We start from the raw sequence: 15,337 nt of genomic DNA, 5'->3' as shown, positions 1-15,337 counted from the left end.
GGAAAAACCCATACAAACTTTTTGGCCAACCCAATACATGCAATAAAACTTGCCAGTTTCAAGTGTACAATTCAGTGAGTTTTAATAAATGTACACACTGGTGCAGCCGCCACCAGGATCACCGTGTGGAACGTTTCTGTGCCCCAGAATATTCCCTCAAGGCCCCTGTAGGCAGTCTCCTCCCCTCGCCCTGGCCCAGGAAATCCCTGGTTTTGGAGGGCAGGGAAATGTGCCTGTTTTCTTCATCGCTCTATCCCCAGCTCCCAGAACTCTGGCACATGTAGATGCTTAATAGATTTCTGTTGGTCGAAAGAAGGCAATCATGAATAATTACTTCAATACATGACTTCCAAATTTCATAGGTAATTTCTTATCGAGTGAAGGGTTAATGAATCTGCCCTTCCTTCCCCTATTAAATGTCTCAGGCTGGCAGATGTTTAGGATGTCTTGTCACCTCTCTGCTGCCCTCCGGGCGAGTCTGGGGATCATCACCTTAAAGGTGAGGGAGGGGAGGAAGAAGAGCAGAGGGCCCTTAGGGTCCCACAAGAAGGAGCAGCTGTGGACAGCAGTCCCTGGATCTGAGAAGCGGGGCGGGGTAGGGGCAGGCGGGGCTGCTCAGAGGGCATCAGGAGGAGCTTCCAGAGGGGCGGTCAGTGGTGTCAGAGCAGCTCAGGGTTTGGGGGGACCCAAAGAAGTCAGTCGACTGTTTGACCCCACCTGTGTTCCAGGGCTGCAGCTTCATGTGCTGCCTGTGACCGCTTCGTGCCAACGGAGGTCTAAGTGGGGACGGGAAGGAAGGAAGTACAGGGTTGATGTGGGTGATCCACGGCACAGATGGTCCACTCCCCAGACGCAGGCTGACTTTACCACCAGGTTGAAGGGTGACCTTTATAGTAAAATAAAATGCATAATCCCAACCCCGCCTCAATCAATTTATGGAACATTTCAGTCATTGCCGACGGTTCCCTTCCCCCGAGCTTCCAGCCCCAGACAGCTACCGACCACACTGCTCTTCCACCGTCGATGAGATTTGCCTCTCCCAGAAGAGGAATCGTACTTTAAAAAATATGTATTTTATATATATCCTGTTACTATAATGTATATACTATTTTTTATATGTGTAGTTGTGTGTGTGTGTGTGTACCTATCATTATAGTTATAAAAACCGAGTTTTTCAACTGTGGCCATTATACCTCAGTTGGGCATTTTGCATTTTACTTTTCTTCCTGGATTAAATGAGCTTGGCATCCTGTAATGTGGAGCTCCATGAAAGAGTGGATTCCAGACTAAATTACCTTCCCGCCTGTTACTCGACTTCACATTCGTAACTTACTTGAGTGGAAGATGAGACAGGTTGCAGTCTCCCTGCCTCATCACTGGGGAAGTTAAACCGATTTCTCCAAGGTCCCTCGTGAGCCCCAGGCCCCGCCCTGCGGCTGCCATGCCACGTGTACCTACACGGACGTGTTCCTGCGGGCACCTCCCAAAGCTGCCTCTCTGCTTAGAACAAAGGGGGCCTGGGAGCGTCCCACCGCCCAGCTTCTGGAGCATCAGAGCTTCTTTCCCTCCCCAACCCCTGCCTCCTTTCTGCCCCCCAGGACCTGGCCACCCCTCAGGCCTTTGCCCGAAACCCATCCCAGGTGTGGGAGTTCTACCACTACCGGCGGGAGGTGGTGCAGAGCAAGGAGCCCAACGCCGGGCACCTGGCCATCGCTGAGTGTGAGGCCCGGCTGGGCAGGCAGGGCCGACGGGTCATGGTCATCACGCAGAACATCGATGAGCTGCACCGCAAGGCTGGCACCAAGAACCTTCTGGAAATCCATGGTGAGGGACCCTCGGTCTTCCGTGGGAGGGGGGAACCAGACCTGAAAACACAGGTGCTGCCATGTCCCAGCTGGGCCCGCTGCATCTTAACAAGACCCCAGGTGCCTGGAATGCAGACCACCTTGCCTGGAGAAGGCCGGTCTGCTCCGCTGTGTGCTCTCCCCTCCCTGGGTGTCCTGCTGAGGGGCCTCACGTTCCCAGACAGCCCCCCAAGCTGGGCTGAGGGAAGCAGGAGGTTTGGGCCATTGAACAGCTGTGGCTTTAGCAGGGTTCAGCCCCGGAAAGGCCTGGCATCCCTGGGGAACCATTTACTCTCCCTGTGTCCCCGATCGGCCCTGTCCGCTGAGGCTGTGCTTCTGCTCAGCCCTCGAGCCTTTAGGGAGCTGCCAGCTCAGTGGCCTTCGCTGCAGCGAGCCCACCAGGTCTGTGACACCGCGGAGCTTGTCTCGGGTCCCTCTGGCTTCCCTTCTCTGCGCTTAATGACACCCTTCTCTTCCCTCTTCTTAATCCTCTCCCCTTTTTGCTCTCACCGAAAATCTAATCAATTCATTCATACAAGAGCATAAATGGGTATGCAGGAATTTCTTCCTAAGGGCATTTAATAGTCTACAAAAGTTCAATCCCAAGAAACGCATGTCAAATTGTGGAATTTCCAGAAGCAGTGACCCAGTGGGGCTCCAGGCTCCCTCTAGTTTCGCTGTCTCCTCAGAAAATAAGTCTCTGGATGGCCTTGCTTGGATCCCATACCTCCCTTTTGACCAAACACTACTGCTAGAAGGATAGGCTGCTACGATTGGACCAGTCTGGAACTCGTGCCCTAGCTTGTATCTGGGGATGTGACTGACAGCTCCGTCAGCTTGGCATGGGATAGAGGAGAGGTGGCTCCCCAAAGAAGGGATCCTGGACAGAATGGAACAGTGTGTGTCCACTGCAGTGTGACGTGCTCAAACTGGGCATGGGGTGACTGGTTAGTGAATGGAGATCACCTTTTATTGGTTAAGGTCAATAAGTCATTGCTAGTTTTAACAGTTATTTTCTTCATTTGTTAGTTGATTATTTATTGAGCTGCTTTTGTAGAAAAGATTCAAGCTTTATTAAGTCAAAATTAAGATTCTGTAAAACACATCCCAAGCTACTGAGCCTTTATCAGTCATATACTTAGTGAATGCTGCCCTTAGGTTTAGATTGGCTTCTTCTACCCAATTGACTACTTCAGTTCCACCTGAACATCAGGGTAATCAGAGAGCTCCTCAGTCATGCAGTATGTTATTTCATCTGCCTCTCTCTCCTACAGATTATGCAGTCCAGGAGGGCAGATGTTCTGGCTTGTTCAATAGTACTGCATGCCTTTATGTTTCCTGTGATACCTGGCGTAGGCCCATTTGTTAAAACGATGTATAAAAACTAAATTATTTCGTACCCTTTTAGACGTGGAGACAATTGCTCCTGATTATACTAAATTCCAGTCTTGTTTAACTTTCGTTTTTCAGGTAGCTTATTTAAAACTCGATGTACCTCTTGTGGAGTTGTGGCTGAGAATTACAAGAGTCCAATTTGTCCAGCTTTATCAGGAAAAGGGTAATTATACTGCACTACAAAATAGACGTATGTCGTTTTGTCTAAGTTGAATATAAATGCGAAGAAATTGAACATTCATCTAAGATTCCCATGGATATATATGAGAAATAAAACTGGGTACAGTACAGCTATATGATAAAAGAAGTATTTTGCTCACAATTTACAATGTTAAGTGAAAACAACAGAATCTAACTCTATACAGTATGATCCCAACTTTGTAAACACACACACACACACACACAAACACACCATGTTGATGTATCTTTATATAGATAAAAGTCCAGAAGAAAATACAACAAAATATTAACAGGAGTGGTAGGATTATGGACAGTTTTGATTTCTTCTTTATATCTTTCTGAATTTTCCAACATTTCTATGATGAACATTTACTATTATTATAATTAGGGCAAAAAATTAAGAGTAGACTCAGAATATTGAGAAAAATTCTACCTGGCCATTTTAAATCAGTATAAATTATACACGTAACTTATTAACATAATGTCATTGCAGATGATTCCAACTAGGATGACGTATACCGTGCAAATCATGAAACTCTCCTTAGCACAACAGCTACTCCACCCGCCCCCCACATACAAATTCCCTCTCCTGGGGTAGAACCAGTGGTAATCAATTGTTTGGTATCCATCCTCCTGGTACCCTTCTAAGTCAGTGTGTATTCATTAGGAGTTTTGTACCATATACTGCCAGGCAAAGAGACAGTCTTATTGGGTTATCTTATTTCATTGTTCTTCGATTACACCAGTGACGTTCTTTCTTTTCTGATATTATTTACTTCAGGGCTCCAGAACCTGAAACTCAAGATGCCAGAATCCCAGTGGAGAAACTTCCCCGGTGGGTAAAGATCTTTGATCTGTATTTGGTGTTCCAGATTGCAAAAGAAAAGAAAATTAGGGGTCAAAATCTAAGTTCATTTGGTGAGATGCCTCTTAAATGTGCAAATGCCGAACCCAGCCCTGATCTATGAGGCCAAGGGCGAAAGGACAAAAGGTGAACCAAGCCAGGCTTAAGAGAAGTGCTTCTGTCCCATCCCTTTCTCCTCGGTGTTATGGCGGGATCATTTCAGGTCTGGAAAGTTTCAGCAGCTGTTATGTTGTAGACGCTTACCAGTTAGTGTATATGAAGCATAGCGGCTGGCATCCCGGAACTAACTGGTCAGTAAGCCTCAGCGGCTATCCTCTCCATCCTCCTCCTCGTCATCAGAGTTATTAATCCAGGGTTATGGAGGCAGAAAGAGGTCTTGCAAAGGTGAAGTTATAGGACCAAATAGAATTTTTGTAGATTAACAACAACAAAAACTCTTATGTCAGTTTTTCAAAACTAGACATTAAAATAGCGCTTCCAAAAGTGTTTCTGAGAGCACTAGATCCATGTGATGTTATAGGCATTACTTGAAAAAAAGATGTCATGTGCTCAAATAAATATGGAAACACTAGATTGAACAAAGTTAAAGTATGTTCCCTTTACTGCAGGACTAATCAGAGCACTGAATATGTGAAAGCACACTGTTACTCTCTAAAAAGTGATTATTTCAGTATTTCCCTGGTTGACTTAACCTTTTTCATTTTTCTTAATAAGGGTTTCCATTACTAAATTCAAAGTTTCGCTCTAAAAGAATAAGTTTTCATTACTAAATTCCGAAGTTTTGACCTGAAAGTTTTGATCTAAAAGAATCTTGAGTAGGAGATTAATATGATGAAAATGGTGTTTGGGGGAGATTATTTTAGAAGGTAATTATAAGATGACCTGGGGTAGTAGCGAATGAAAGTTGAGAGATTTTTAGGAATTGACACTGGAGAACTTGGCTAGAGACAGGGCAAGAGAGAGGTGAATCTGAGAGAAGAAAGAAGGAGGTCACTGATGAAATTAGCAAGCCGTTGACGTGTTAGAGGCAAACCTCAGCCCAGTACATTCCTCCTGGGCCTGGCTGACCGTGAGCACGACCGTGCCCATGACTGTGAGGAAGCAACTGGGAAAGAGACAGCCGTTTAGAAAGAGGACATCGAGGCTGGCTGAAACGCATTCACCAGCACGTCAACCCAGTGCATCCAGACAAGATAGAAACTTTATAAGGGCAGGTAAAGCTACACCTTCAGGACAAGCTCATGTGGGCTGGAGGGAAGGGATGGGGGCTAGGAAGGCTCAGAGTGACCCACCCGGACAGACGGGACCTGGTGCAGCTCCTGGCTGCCCCTGATGCACTTGGGCAGGCCTTCCTGAGAGCAGGTCTCGGGGTTGGCTTAAGGATGACACTCTTCCAGGTGTGACGAGGCAGCATGCGGGGGCCTGCTGCGACCTCACGTGGTGTGGTTTGGAGAAAACCTGGACCCTGCCATCCTGGAGGAGGTTGACAGGGAGCTGGCCCTCTGTGACTTGTGTCTAGTGGTAGGTCATGCCCTTCCCTGATCCTCGGGGTGCTCTGAAACACCAGGCGGGGGGGTGGGGGTGGGTGTTGCTTACCCCCTCCCTCCCCCTCCTTTCCTTCCTCCCTCTTCCCCCCCTTCGCCCTCTCTCCCCCTCCTCCCTCCTTCCTTCCTTTTCTTAAGGGTGTGTTGAGAGTCTGGGGGTGCCCTACAGAAAAACTAAGAAACAGTGAATAAGATACAATCTCAAAAAAAAAAAAAAAGATACAATCTCAAAATATGAAACTATGGAAGACCATGTCTTGGGCTTCTCAAAGCCTTTCCCCCCTGGAAGAGAAATAATGAAAAGAGCATGTTATTGGTTCTGATTTTGAAAGTAACACATGCTCGTTATTAAATTTGAGAAAATACAAAAAAGTATAAAATTATAAAGAAATTAGAGATCACCAGTAATTCCACCATCCAAAAATAGTCACTGTTAGCATTTTGGTGTGATCTCTTCTAGACCAGAGGGGAGCAAACGATGATAATGTACATTATCTTGTGAACAAAGTTGTATTGGAGCATAGCCATACCCTTTCTTCTTTGTACTGCCTATGGCTGCTGTCACACTATAATAGCAGAGTTGAGTATTTGTGACAGAGACTGCATGGCCTGCAAAGCCTAAAAACTTTACTGTCTGGCCCTTTACACAAAGTTTACCCACCCTGGTCTAGACCTTTTCTTACGCAGATGTAGACATGTTCAAATTCAAAAGTGGGTTCATACTATGTGTTCTGCTTGGAAGCTGCTTTATTCACATAGCAGTTCACTTAGCCTATTTCATGTCAGTGCGTCCAAATCCACATCATCTTTTAACTGGCTGCGTGGTGTTCCGTTGTATGGATATAAAAGGACATAGTTAACCAATCCTCCACTGTCGGACACTTAGGCTGTTTCAGATTTTGATATTTTAAACAGTGCTGTGATGAACGTCCTTAGATGTAACTCTTAGCGTGCTCTTCAAGGTATTTCCTGAGGGCAGGTTTCCTAGAAGTGGAATTAATGGGACAAAGGGCATGCACATTTCAGATTCTCCTAACACATCTCTAAAAGCAGAAGCGGCCTCTCGTGGGTGCGTGTTCATTCAGCTGGTATTTCTTGAGCGCGTCCCACTGTTGAATCTGGTATCAATGTGCTTGATAGACGGTTAAGCAAGGAAAGCTGGCTCATAAAACTTGGTCTGGTCTCCCTGCTCTTGTAAAGAATGTTTATAAATATATATTGGTAGAGAAAAACCTGAAAGAATATACATCAAAATGTGAACAGTGATAATCTTGGTAGAAGTAGGGTTAGGAATGACATGTATGTGTTTCTCTTTGAATTTTCTAACTTAAAAGGAACATGGATTATTTGCACCTCTTCAAAGAGCAGAAGCAAAACTAAAACTAACCCCCTTTGGGTGACGATCGAGTCATTTCTTTGCCATTCTCTCCACGTGCGCAGCTCTTCTCTTCGTAGCGCGTGTCCTTCCCGAGTTCTAGGGATCAGCCAGAGGGGTGCCTCCTGCCTCCCTGTTTGTCCCTCAGACGCTCTCCATTTATCCCATCCAGCTTAGCTGTCCTCACACGTGCCACCACAAACTGGCCCAAGTTTCTGATAGGTTTTCTGAAAAGCTGTTTCTTCTCCATAGTGTGGTCATTTGTTCGTTTCCGTTTGTTTGCTCTGTAGGTGGGAACTTCCTCGGTGGTCTACCCCGCCGCCATGTTTGCCCCCCAGGTGTCTGCCCGGGGGGTACCGGTGGCTGAATTTAACATGGAAGTCACCCCAGCAGCGAACAGATTCAGGTACCGGGACTACCAAGGTGGGAATGCACGCTGTTGAGCAGGTTTGGACGTGGTCATCCAAGCAGATTTTACTTACTATTCTAATTTAAAAACACGGAGTTTGTGTTTTCTTATTTGGCCTATAGTTGCTTTGATGGAAGAAAACAAAGTATCAAACCTAGATGAAGGTAGCTGTGTCTTTTTACAGGAAGTTTGCCATAGGGCTTTTGTTTTTCACATTTTGAAAGTTCTTCCTTGATTCTTTAGACTTTACTTTTATTTGTATTTTTAAGCTAGATTTAGTAATGGCATTTAGAGGTAGGTCAGCTGAAGACCCAGCAGGTAAGCCCAGGAGATACCCATGCAGAACTCCATCATGCACTGTTCTCACCGTGGGGCCCCCTGGGAAAATTCCTCTTTGGTCTTACTGTCAAGAATATTTGTACTTGTGGCCATATTATCATACTGATACTGTTTCCCAAATTTGTGTGGAAAGTGTAGATTATCGCAGTATTCATTTGTAGTCTCATTCTAGGTTCCATTTTATGTCTTCACCTTTGTTTTGCTTTTTTTCACCCCTGCTTTTCTCTCTTCATTTTTAATGTAGTTTATATATTCTTGTCAGTCTGTTTAATTCCTTTCCAGAATAAGGTAGACTATAAACTAATAAATAAATATGAATAAATAAAAGAAAACGTCACTGAAGCTTCTTGTCATTACTTTAGTCAGTGGTTTTTACCTCAGGTTTTAAAAATCTGATGATGACTCAGGAGATTCTGGTGTAATTGGTGTGAGGTATAGCCTGAGCCCCATGACTTATATAAGCTTTCTAGGTGATTCTAATGTGCAGCCAGGATGAGAACCAATGCTCTTTTTCATTGGGATAAAATTGTGTCCCAGACAGTGTGGAAACACTTAAATATAATCCTCTTCAGGTGAGTGAGCTGGCTTTCTTCCTAGACTTCTCCAGGTCTTTTTAATCAGCTACAGCCTATGTGCTTAGACCATAGTTCTTCATTTGTGTATAAGTGGTGGGAACTAGGAAGGCACCTTTTAAAACATTGCCTTCTATGTGAAACTTATACTCTGAAAATGACAGAATCCTGCTGGAAGAAATACAGAAGACCTAAGTATATGGAAGGACACAGCTGAAGAGAGTCCAGAAAATAAACCTCATGTTTATAGTCAACTGATTTTTGAAAAGGGTGTGAAAACAAATCAGTAAGGGAAAGAATAATTTTCTTAACAAATGGCGCTGGAACAGCTGGATAGCCACCTGCAAAAGAATGAAATTGGACCCCTTAATTACACCATAAACAAAAGTGGATCACAGACCTAAATGCAAGAGCTAAAACTATAAATTTCTTAAAAGAAAATATAGGAGTAAATCTTTGCGGCCTTAGGTTAATCAAAGCCTCCTTGATATGACATCAAAAGCACAAGTAGCATAAGAAAAATGGATAAATTGAACTTCATCAAAGTTAAAGCTTCTGTGCTTCAATGGACACCACCACTAAAATGAAAAAGGCAATCCACAGAATGGGAGAAAATATTGGCAAGTCTAACATTTTAAAGGAACTGGTATCCAGAATATATAAAGAACTCTCACAACTCAATAATGAAAAGACAAATAACCCAATTAAAAAGTGGGCCAAAGATCTGAATAGACACTTCTCCAAATATATATATACATGGTCAATAAGCACACTGGAAAGATGCTGAGCATCACTAATCATTAGGGAAATGCAAACTAAAACCACAACCAGATACCACTTAACCACTAGCATGGCTATAATTTTAAAAATGGAGAATCACAAGTGTTGGTGAAGAAACTGGACCCTCATACACCGCTGGTGGGAATGTAAAATGATTCAGCTGCTTTGGAAAACAGTATGGTGGTTCCTCAAAAGATTACATACACAGTTAACATATAACCCAGCAATTCTACTCCTAGGTATGTAGTCAAGAGAAATGAAAATATATGTCTACACAAAAATGTGTACATGAATGTTTATAGTCGCATTGATCATAATAAAAAATGGAAACAACCCACATGTCCTTTAACTGATGAATGGATAAACAAAACTTGTTATCTATACAATGGAACGTTATTCAGCCACAAAAAGAATGAAGTACTGATACATGCTACAACATGGATGACGCTTGAAAACATTATATTTAGGGAAAGAAGCCAGGCACACAAGATCAAATATTGTATGATTCTGTTTTGTACGAAATACCCGGAATAGGCAAATCAACAGAGACGGAAGGTAGATTAGTGGTTGTCTAGGGTTGGGGTAGGGAGGAATGGGGAGTAACTAACTGCTAATGGGTACAGGTTTCCTTTGGGATGATGAAAATGTTCTAAAGTTGCTTGTGGTGATGGTTGTACAGTTCTGTGAATATACAAAAAAACCTGTTAAATTATACCTTTTAAATGAGTGGATTGTATGTGAATTATATCTCAAAGTTGTTCTATTAAAAAAGTTATTGTCGGGCTTCCCTGGTGGCGCAGTGGTTGAGAGTCCGCCTGCCGATGCAGGGGACGCGGGTTCGTGCCCCGGTCTGGGAGGATCCCGCATGCCGCGGAGCGGCTGGGCCCGTGGGCCACAACTGCTGAGCCTGCGTGTCTGGAGCTTGTGCTTCAGAACAAGAGAGGCCGCGACGGTGAGAGGCCCGCGCACCGCGATGAGGAGTGGCCCCCGCTCGCCGCAACTGGAGAGAGCCCTTGCACAGAAGCGAAGACCCAGCGCAGCCAAAAATAAATAAATAAACAAATTTATTAAAAAAAAAAAAGTTATTGTCTTCTAACTTATCCACTAAAATATTGGTACATTGTGGCACTTACGTGTAGCACCTGGGCTACTTAGCATCATCAAAAGTAACATCGCAGCCAGGTAACCCAAGCCTCTTGTCTGCTTGAAAGAGCATCAGAACACTCCCATGTGGGGACAGGGTAAATTTTCTGAAGGAGGAAATGCGGTTCATCCCCAAATTCTATTTTTCTTCTAATGTGGCTTATTTTCAGTCATTTGATCTCCAGCTCATCTCTAATAACTGTACAGAAAAGTACACATCAGTGTAGAAAAGTAAAATGCAGATAGGGAAAAAGAAGAAAATAAAACTCGAGTGTTTCCACAACCCAAGATAAGAGTCGGCCTCTGCCTTTCACGCTCAGGACTGACCAGCGAGGACTGGGCATCCATCGTTAGACTTCACGTGAAAGGAAATGGAACTTGGTGGTTTTCCGTGCAAGTTAAGAAGAGATTCTTGGCATGTACTAATGATATCACTTCATAAGTTGGGCCTCCTAAAGCCGCAGACCTGCTTCAGCTGCTACTCTTCTTCAACCAGAATTCTTCAGCTTCACGTCCTGAAAACCTGCCGTGTCTCTGTTTAGACAAACAGGCTACTTGCTAGTCAGAGACTTCGATCAGATTTGGACAGCACCGACCGCAAGAACCACGAGAACAGATGCTTGTGGGCTTCTTTGGGAGCCGAGACTCTCTGTACCACTAAGTCTGGGAATTTTCCCAGATGAGTATAACTGACCAGTGAAGCCAGCGATGCTTTTATCTAGGCGTCATCAAAGCTGACATTTAGAAGAGACATGGGTGATCATCTTCTCATCCTACTCAGTTTTTCAAATGGGGAACCAAGCCCAGAGTAATTAAGAGGCTTGTTTAAACATGCGGCTCAACAAAGGCAGAAATTTCTCACGTCTCATGTGTAACGGATGTTGGCTGAACTTTAGTTAGGTCAAGGGGTCAGCAAACTGCTGCCTGTAGGCCAAATGCACCCACTGTGTTGTTTGTAAATAAAGTTTTATTGGAACCCAGCCACCGCCACATGTTCCTGTATTGCCTGTGGCTGCTTTCGTACTTAAACAACGGAAGTGAGGAGTTGCAGCAGAGACTGTCTGGCCTGCAAAAATGAAAATATTTACTCTCTGGCTCTTTACAGAAAGCAAATTGCCAACCCCTGCTCTAGGTTAATAAGAAAAATGAAAATTGGAATGATACCTCCTTTTAACCTGATTTTCTTCGTTATCTAAATAGGTAGTGGGAATGCTGCCTCTGTTTTAAACTTGCATCTCACAAGACTCCTTCGACCTTGTACAAGTTGTTTGGATTCTTTGCCCCAATTCTAATTTAGAGACTAAGTCGTGTAGAATTTACCTCCCACTGAAATGCATTAATATTTTCAAGGTGTTAATTAGTTCCAGTTTTGTTTTTTTTTTCCCTGTCCCAGATGGTTGTCTTAGATGATTTCTGAAAAACCATTACACTAGGCATTTTCAGATTTAGGCTTCAAGGTTTTGGCTGTTACTCAATTCCAGAGGTCCTTGGCAAGTAAGGGTCTGCGTGCATTTGTTGAGGCAGAAATGGGATTTGTGTTCCCGAGAGACACTGGTGTGCAGGGCTTTCCAAGCACCCTGGGCCCTCCACGCCCTGTGACCACCTGTTACTCATCTTTGCATTTCTCTAAACTTTGGAATTTAGTCAAAGCCCATAAATGTTTATTTAGTACCTACTATGTACTAGGCACTGCTCTGGGTGCTTAGGATAGGATATATTAGTAAACAATACACAAACCCTACCATGTGAAGATGGCATTCTAGTGGTGGAGGCAAATAGTACACAATAAGGATAATGTGCAAATTCTGTGGCCTATGAGAAGTGGGGATTAGGCTGTGGGAAAAGCAAAGGTAGAGCTGGGCAGAGCAGGTGGGTCGCAGGATTCAGTGGGCAGTTGCGGGGAGCTTCACTGAGAAGAGATCTGAGCAGACTTGGAGGAGGGGAAGGAGTTAGCTAAAGAGATATGTGGGCTAAGAGCTTTCCAGATGCCGGGACCACCTGGAGCAAAGGCCCCAAGGGGAAAGCAAGCCTGGGAGGTTTGAGGGAAAGCAGGGAGGCCAGCATGGTTGGAGAGGAAGGAGCAGGGAGGAGCTCCAGGAGAGGTAGAGAGGTCAGTACGGTGAGGAAGTGACCTGTGCTGGGGAAGTGCCCCCAGAGGAAGCTCACTGCAGGTGGAGTTTAGAAGTCTCAGGAATTCTTAGCTAGAAGATGGTTTTATAGCTTGTCTTATTTATGTATTTACTCCTCAAGAGTATAAAGAGGTTAGTTCTTTTAATTTACAGTTGATCACATTTGATAGGGAAGGCCAGTGCTCTCCCAGGCTGGATTATCAGGGTAGGGGGTAGGTGCCCTGTTAGTCCAGGCAAAGGGGCCCTGTGGTCTGTTAACCAAAGTCATTTAAAGCAAGAATATAATAAAAAAAAAAGGACACATAAGTATTTCATTTTCATTTAAAGCATAAATGTGCATTCATTTGCCTTTTTTTTTTCTGGTAGAGCCAAAGGCCTTTTCTTTGAGTAGGAATCCACTGATTGGAGCTCACCTTTCTTGCATAAATCATATGCATAATCCTCCCGGTGTTCCTCAAATTTCCCTGAAGAGAAAAATCACCTCAGCCTTTATTTTATAAAACAAAACAGATAACCAAGAAAATCAGATCTCAAGGCCCCAGTCTGGACTTCCTGAGTCAGAATATTCAGGGCAAGAGGGCTGTTTATTTGTATATTTAACAAGTGACCTAGGTGATTCTTATCATCAGGAAATCTTGGAAAACACTGGAATACAACTCCTGGTTTAGATATTTTTCTGTTTGTTTGTGTTTTTGGGGGGCCACGCTGCGAGGCTTGCAGGAACTTAGTTCCCCAACCAGGGGTTGAACCCACGCCCTCGGCAGTGAAAGCACAGAGTCCTAACCACTGGATCACCAGGGAATTCCCTGTTTTTTCTTTTTTTAAGTGGAGAAAGAACATACAAAAAAAAACTTGTGAAGCAATCCACCTCATCTTTTCCACCTACGTCTAATTTGACAGAATTATTTTTAATAACTTGTTATGTCTTTCCAAAGCATTCAGCTAATTTTCCTAGAAATAACCCTTTTTTAATAGCTATATTTTTGCATTAATTAAATTTTTAATTAAATTGCATCATTACATTAACCAATAAAAGTGGCATGAACATATTCTGGGCGAAGCACAGTGGTCTTGGTTATCCTACAATGGGAGGGATGAGGGGAAGGCACCAGGCTGCTAGAACAGGGGTCTTCAAACACCTTTGTTCTTGTACCACCGCATTTACATTTTTAAACTTGACGTCTAAAATTTATCAAAATCATTGAAAAAGATGTGATTCCGAATTATTGGAAATAAAATACCGACATTTAAAAATAAAACTGCCATTATCCTAAACTGCCATTTAAATGTATCCAGTCAAATCCAAATGTCACAACTACTTGATACCCACATCATCCATTTACAGAATAAATATACAAGCCCTTTTTAACAATGAGAACCTTCACATTTTTTCTTTTTCTCTTTGAACTTGTATTCCCATCCGACTTCTACCGTAGAAATTTATACTAATGTATTTTTATGCTTGAAAATCTTTTGTTGACTATCCTATTCTGCTGTAAAATATATGAGTTACTTAACTATTTTCAAGTTCTTTAAAACTAAAAAATTGCTCCATTGAAAAATTCTTGTAGATGGAATTATCCCTGCAGTAATTTATAGTACTAAGTTGTTGAAAACAACAAATGATACATTTTGATGAATAATTCCATAAAAGTAAAACTATGGGAAATGCATCTCTTAATAGATGCATGGGGCATGAGTTTTTTGAATTAGTTCGGGTATCCACGGCTGAGTATTACGTATTGTTAGAAGGAGACAGAGTTCATGTTGTTGTAGCCCAGTTGGCCTGTGGTCACAGGAAACAAACCTGTATTCTGAGAAGATCAGGTTTCCTGACCCACTGCAGTGAGCAAGACCCCAGAGGAGCCGTGGGGCATGTCCCCAAACAAAGGAAAAGACGGAGTTATTATAGGATTTGGAAGGAGGGTTGAGTTTAGGTGAAGTTTAAATGAAGCAGTTTTTGATAGACTCAGCAACTAGCAGGGCTGTGGGTGTGGAGAGGGGTCAGATCTGCTCTGGCTGCAAAGTGGCCGCAAGGTCCTGTTTCCTTGAAGGTAGATGTGGAACCCTGGTCCCAGACACCCCTTACCTGGAGCTCTGCACCTGGGTTGGAAGTAAGGCTGCTTCTCGGAGGCAAAGTGGCTTAGGTCCTCCAGACACAGAGGATATTTCATTCTTTACTGCCATCATACTGGTAATGTATGATTTTAGAGGACAGAATTCCTACTCAGTGAGTAACAAAGCAGTGGTCGCTCAAAGAAGGGAGTTGTTATGATATTGTGCAGCTTGTCCTGGGGGGGAAAAATTGTGTTTCTTACTAGCTTTGCAGCTGGCTGTATCTGTGTCTCTAATTCCAGTCTGAGGGATGGCAGGGCAGATTTTTACTGGCCGAGCTAAATTTTACCTTTTCAATGTCCAATGTCAATGGTAATCCTTTGTTTTTGCTTTTTTTAAAAAAATATTTATTTATTTGGTTGCACCGGGCCTTAGTTGCAGCAGGCGGGCTCCTTAGTTGTGGCACGTGGGCTCCTTAGTTGTGGCAGGCGGGCTCCTTAGTTGCAGCTTGTGGGCTCCTTATTTGCAGCATGCATGTGGGATTTAGTTCCCTGATGAGGGATCGAACCCAGGCCCCATGAATTGGGAGCGCAGAGTCTTATCCACTGCGCCACCAGGGAAGTCCCAGTTTTTGCTTTTTATAGATGAAAGTACTGAGAAACCTGGGCCACATAAACCCTGGGCGTGAAAGGAATTTCATTATGGCA

At 43.7% G+C, this 15,337-nt stretch overlaps 1 protein-coding gene across 11 annotated transcripts in view; it reads left to right on the top strand.

Moving 5' to 3' along the window:
• Positions 1-15,337, top strand: part of SIRT5 (sirtuin 5) — a 28,787-nt gene that overhangs the window by 11,738 nt on the left and 1,712 nt on the right. For 9 of the 11 annotated variants that reach the window (XM_082344470.1, XM_082344473.1, XM_082344476.1 and 6 more), the window contains 5 exons: positions 1,599-1,824; positions 3,315-3,402; positions 4,201-4,254; positions 5,682-5,805; positions 7,494-7,626. In XM_082344470.1, the coding sequence (XP_082200596.1) occupies positions 1,599-1,824; positions 3,315-3,402; positions 4,201-4,254; positions 5,682-5,805; positions 7,494-7,626 (625 nt within the window). The remainder of the gene's footprint in view (positions 1-1,598; positions 1,825-3,314; positions 3,403-4,200; positions 4,255-5,681; positions 5,806-7,493; positions 7,627-15,337) is intronic. The other 2 variants (XM_082344471.1, XM_082344472.1) reach the window with 2 other exon arrangements.

Source organism: Balaenoptera borealis (genome assembly GCF_965194805.1).
Source record: "Balaenoptera borealis genome assembly, chromosome: 12".
In the NCBI taxonomy this organism is placed as follows: Eukaryota; Metazoa; Chordata; class Mammalia; order Artiodactyla; family Balaenopteridae; genus Balaenoptera; species Balaenoptera borealis.
The sequence above is the reverse complement of the archived record's forward strand: the minus strand, read 5'-3'. Positions and strand labels throughout refer to the sequence as shown.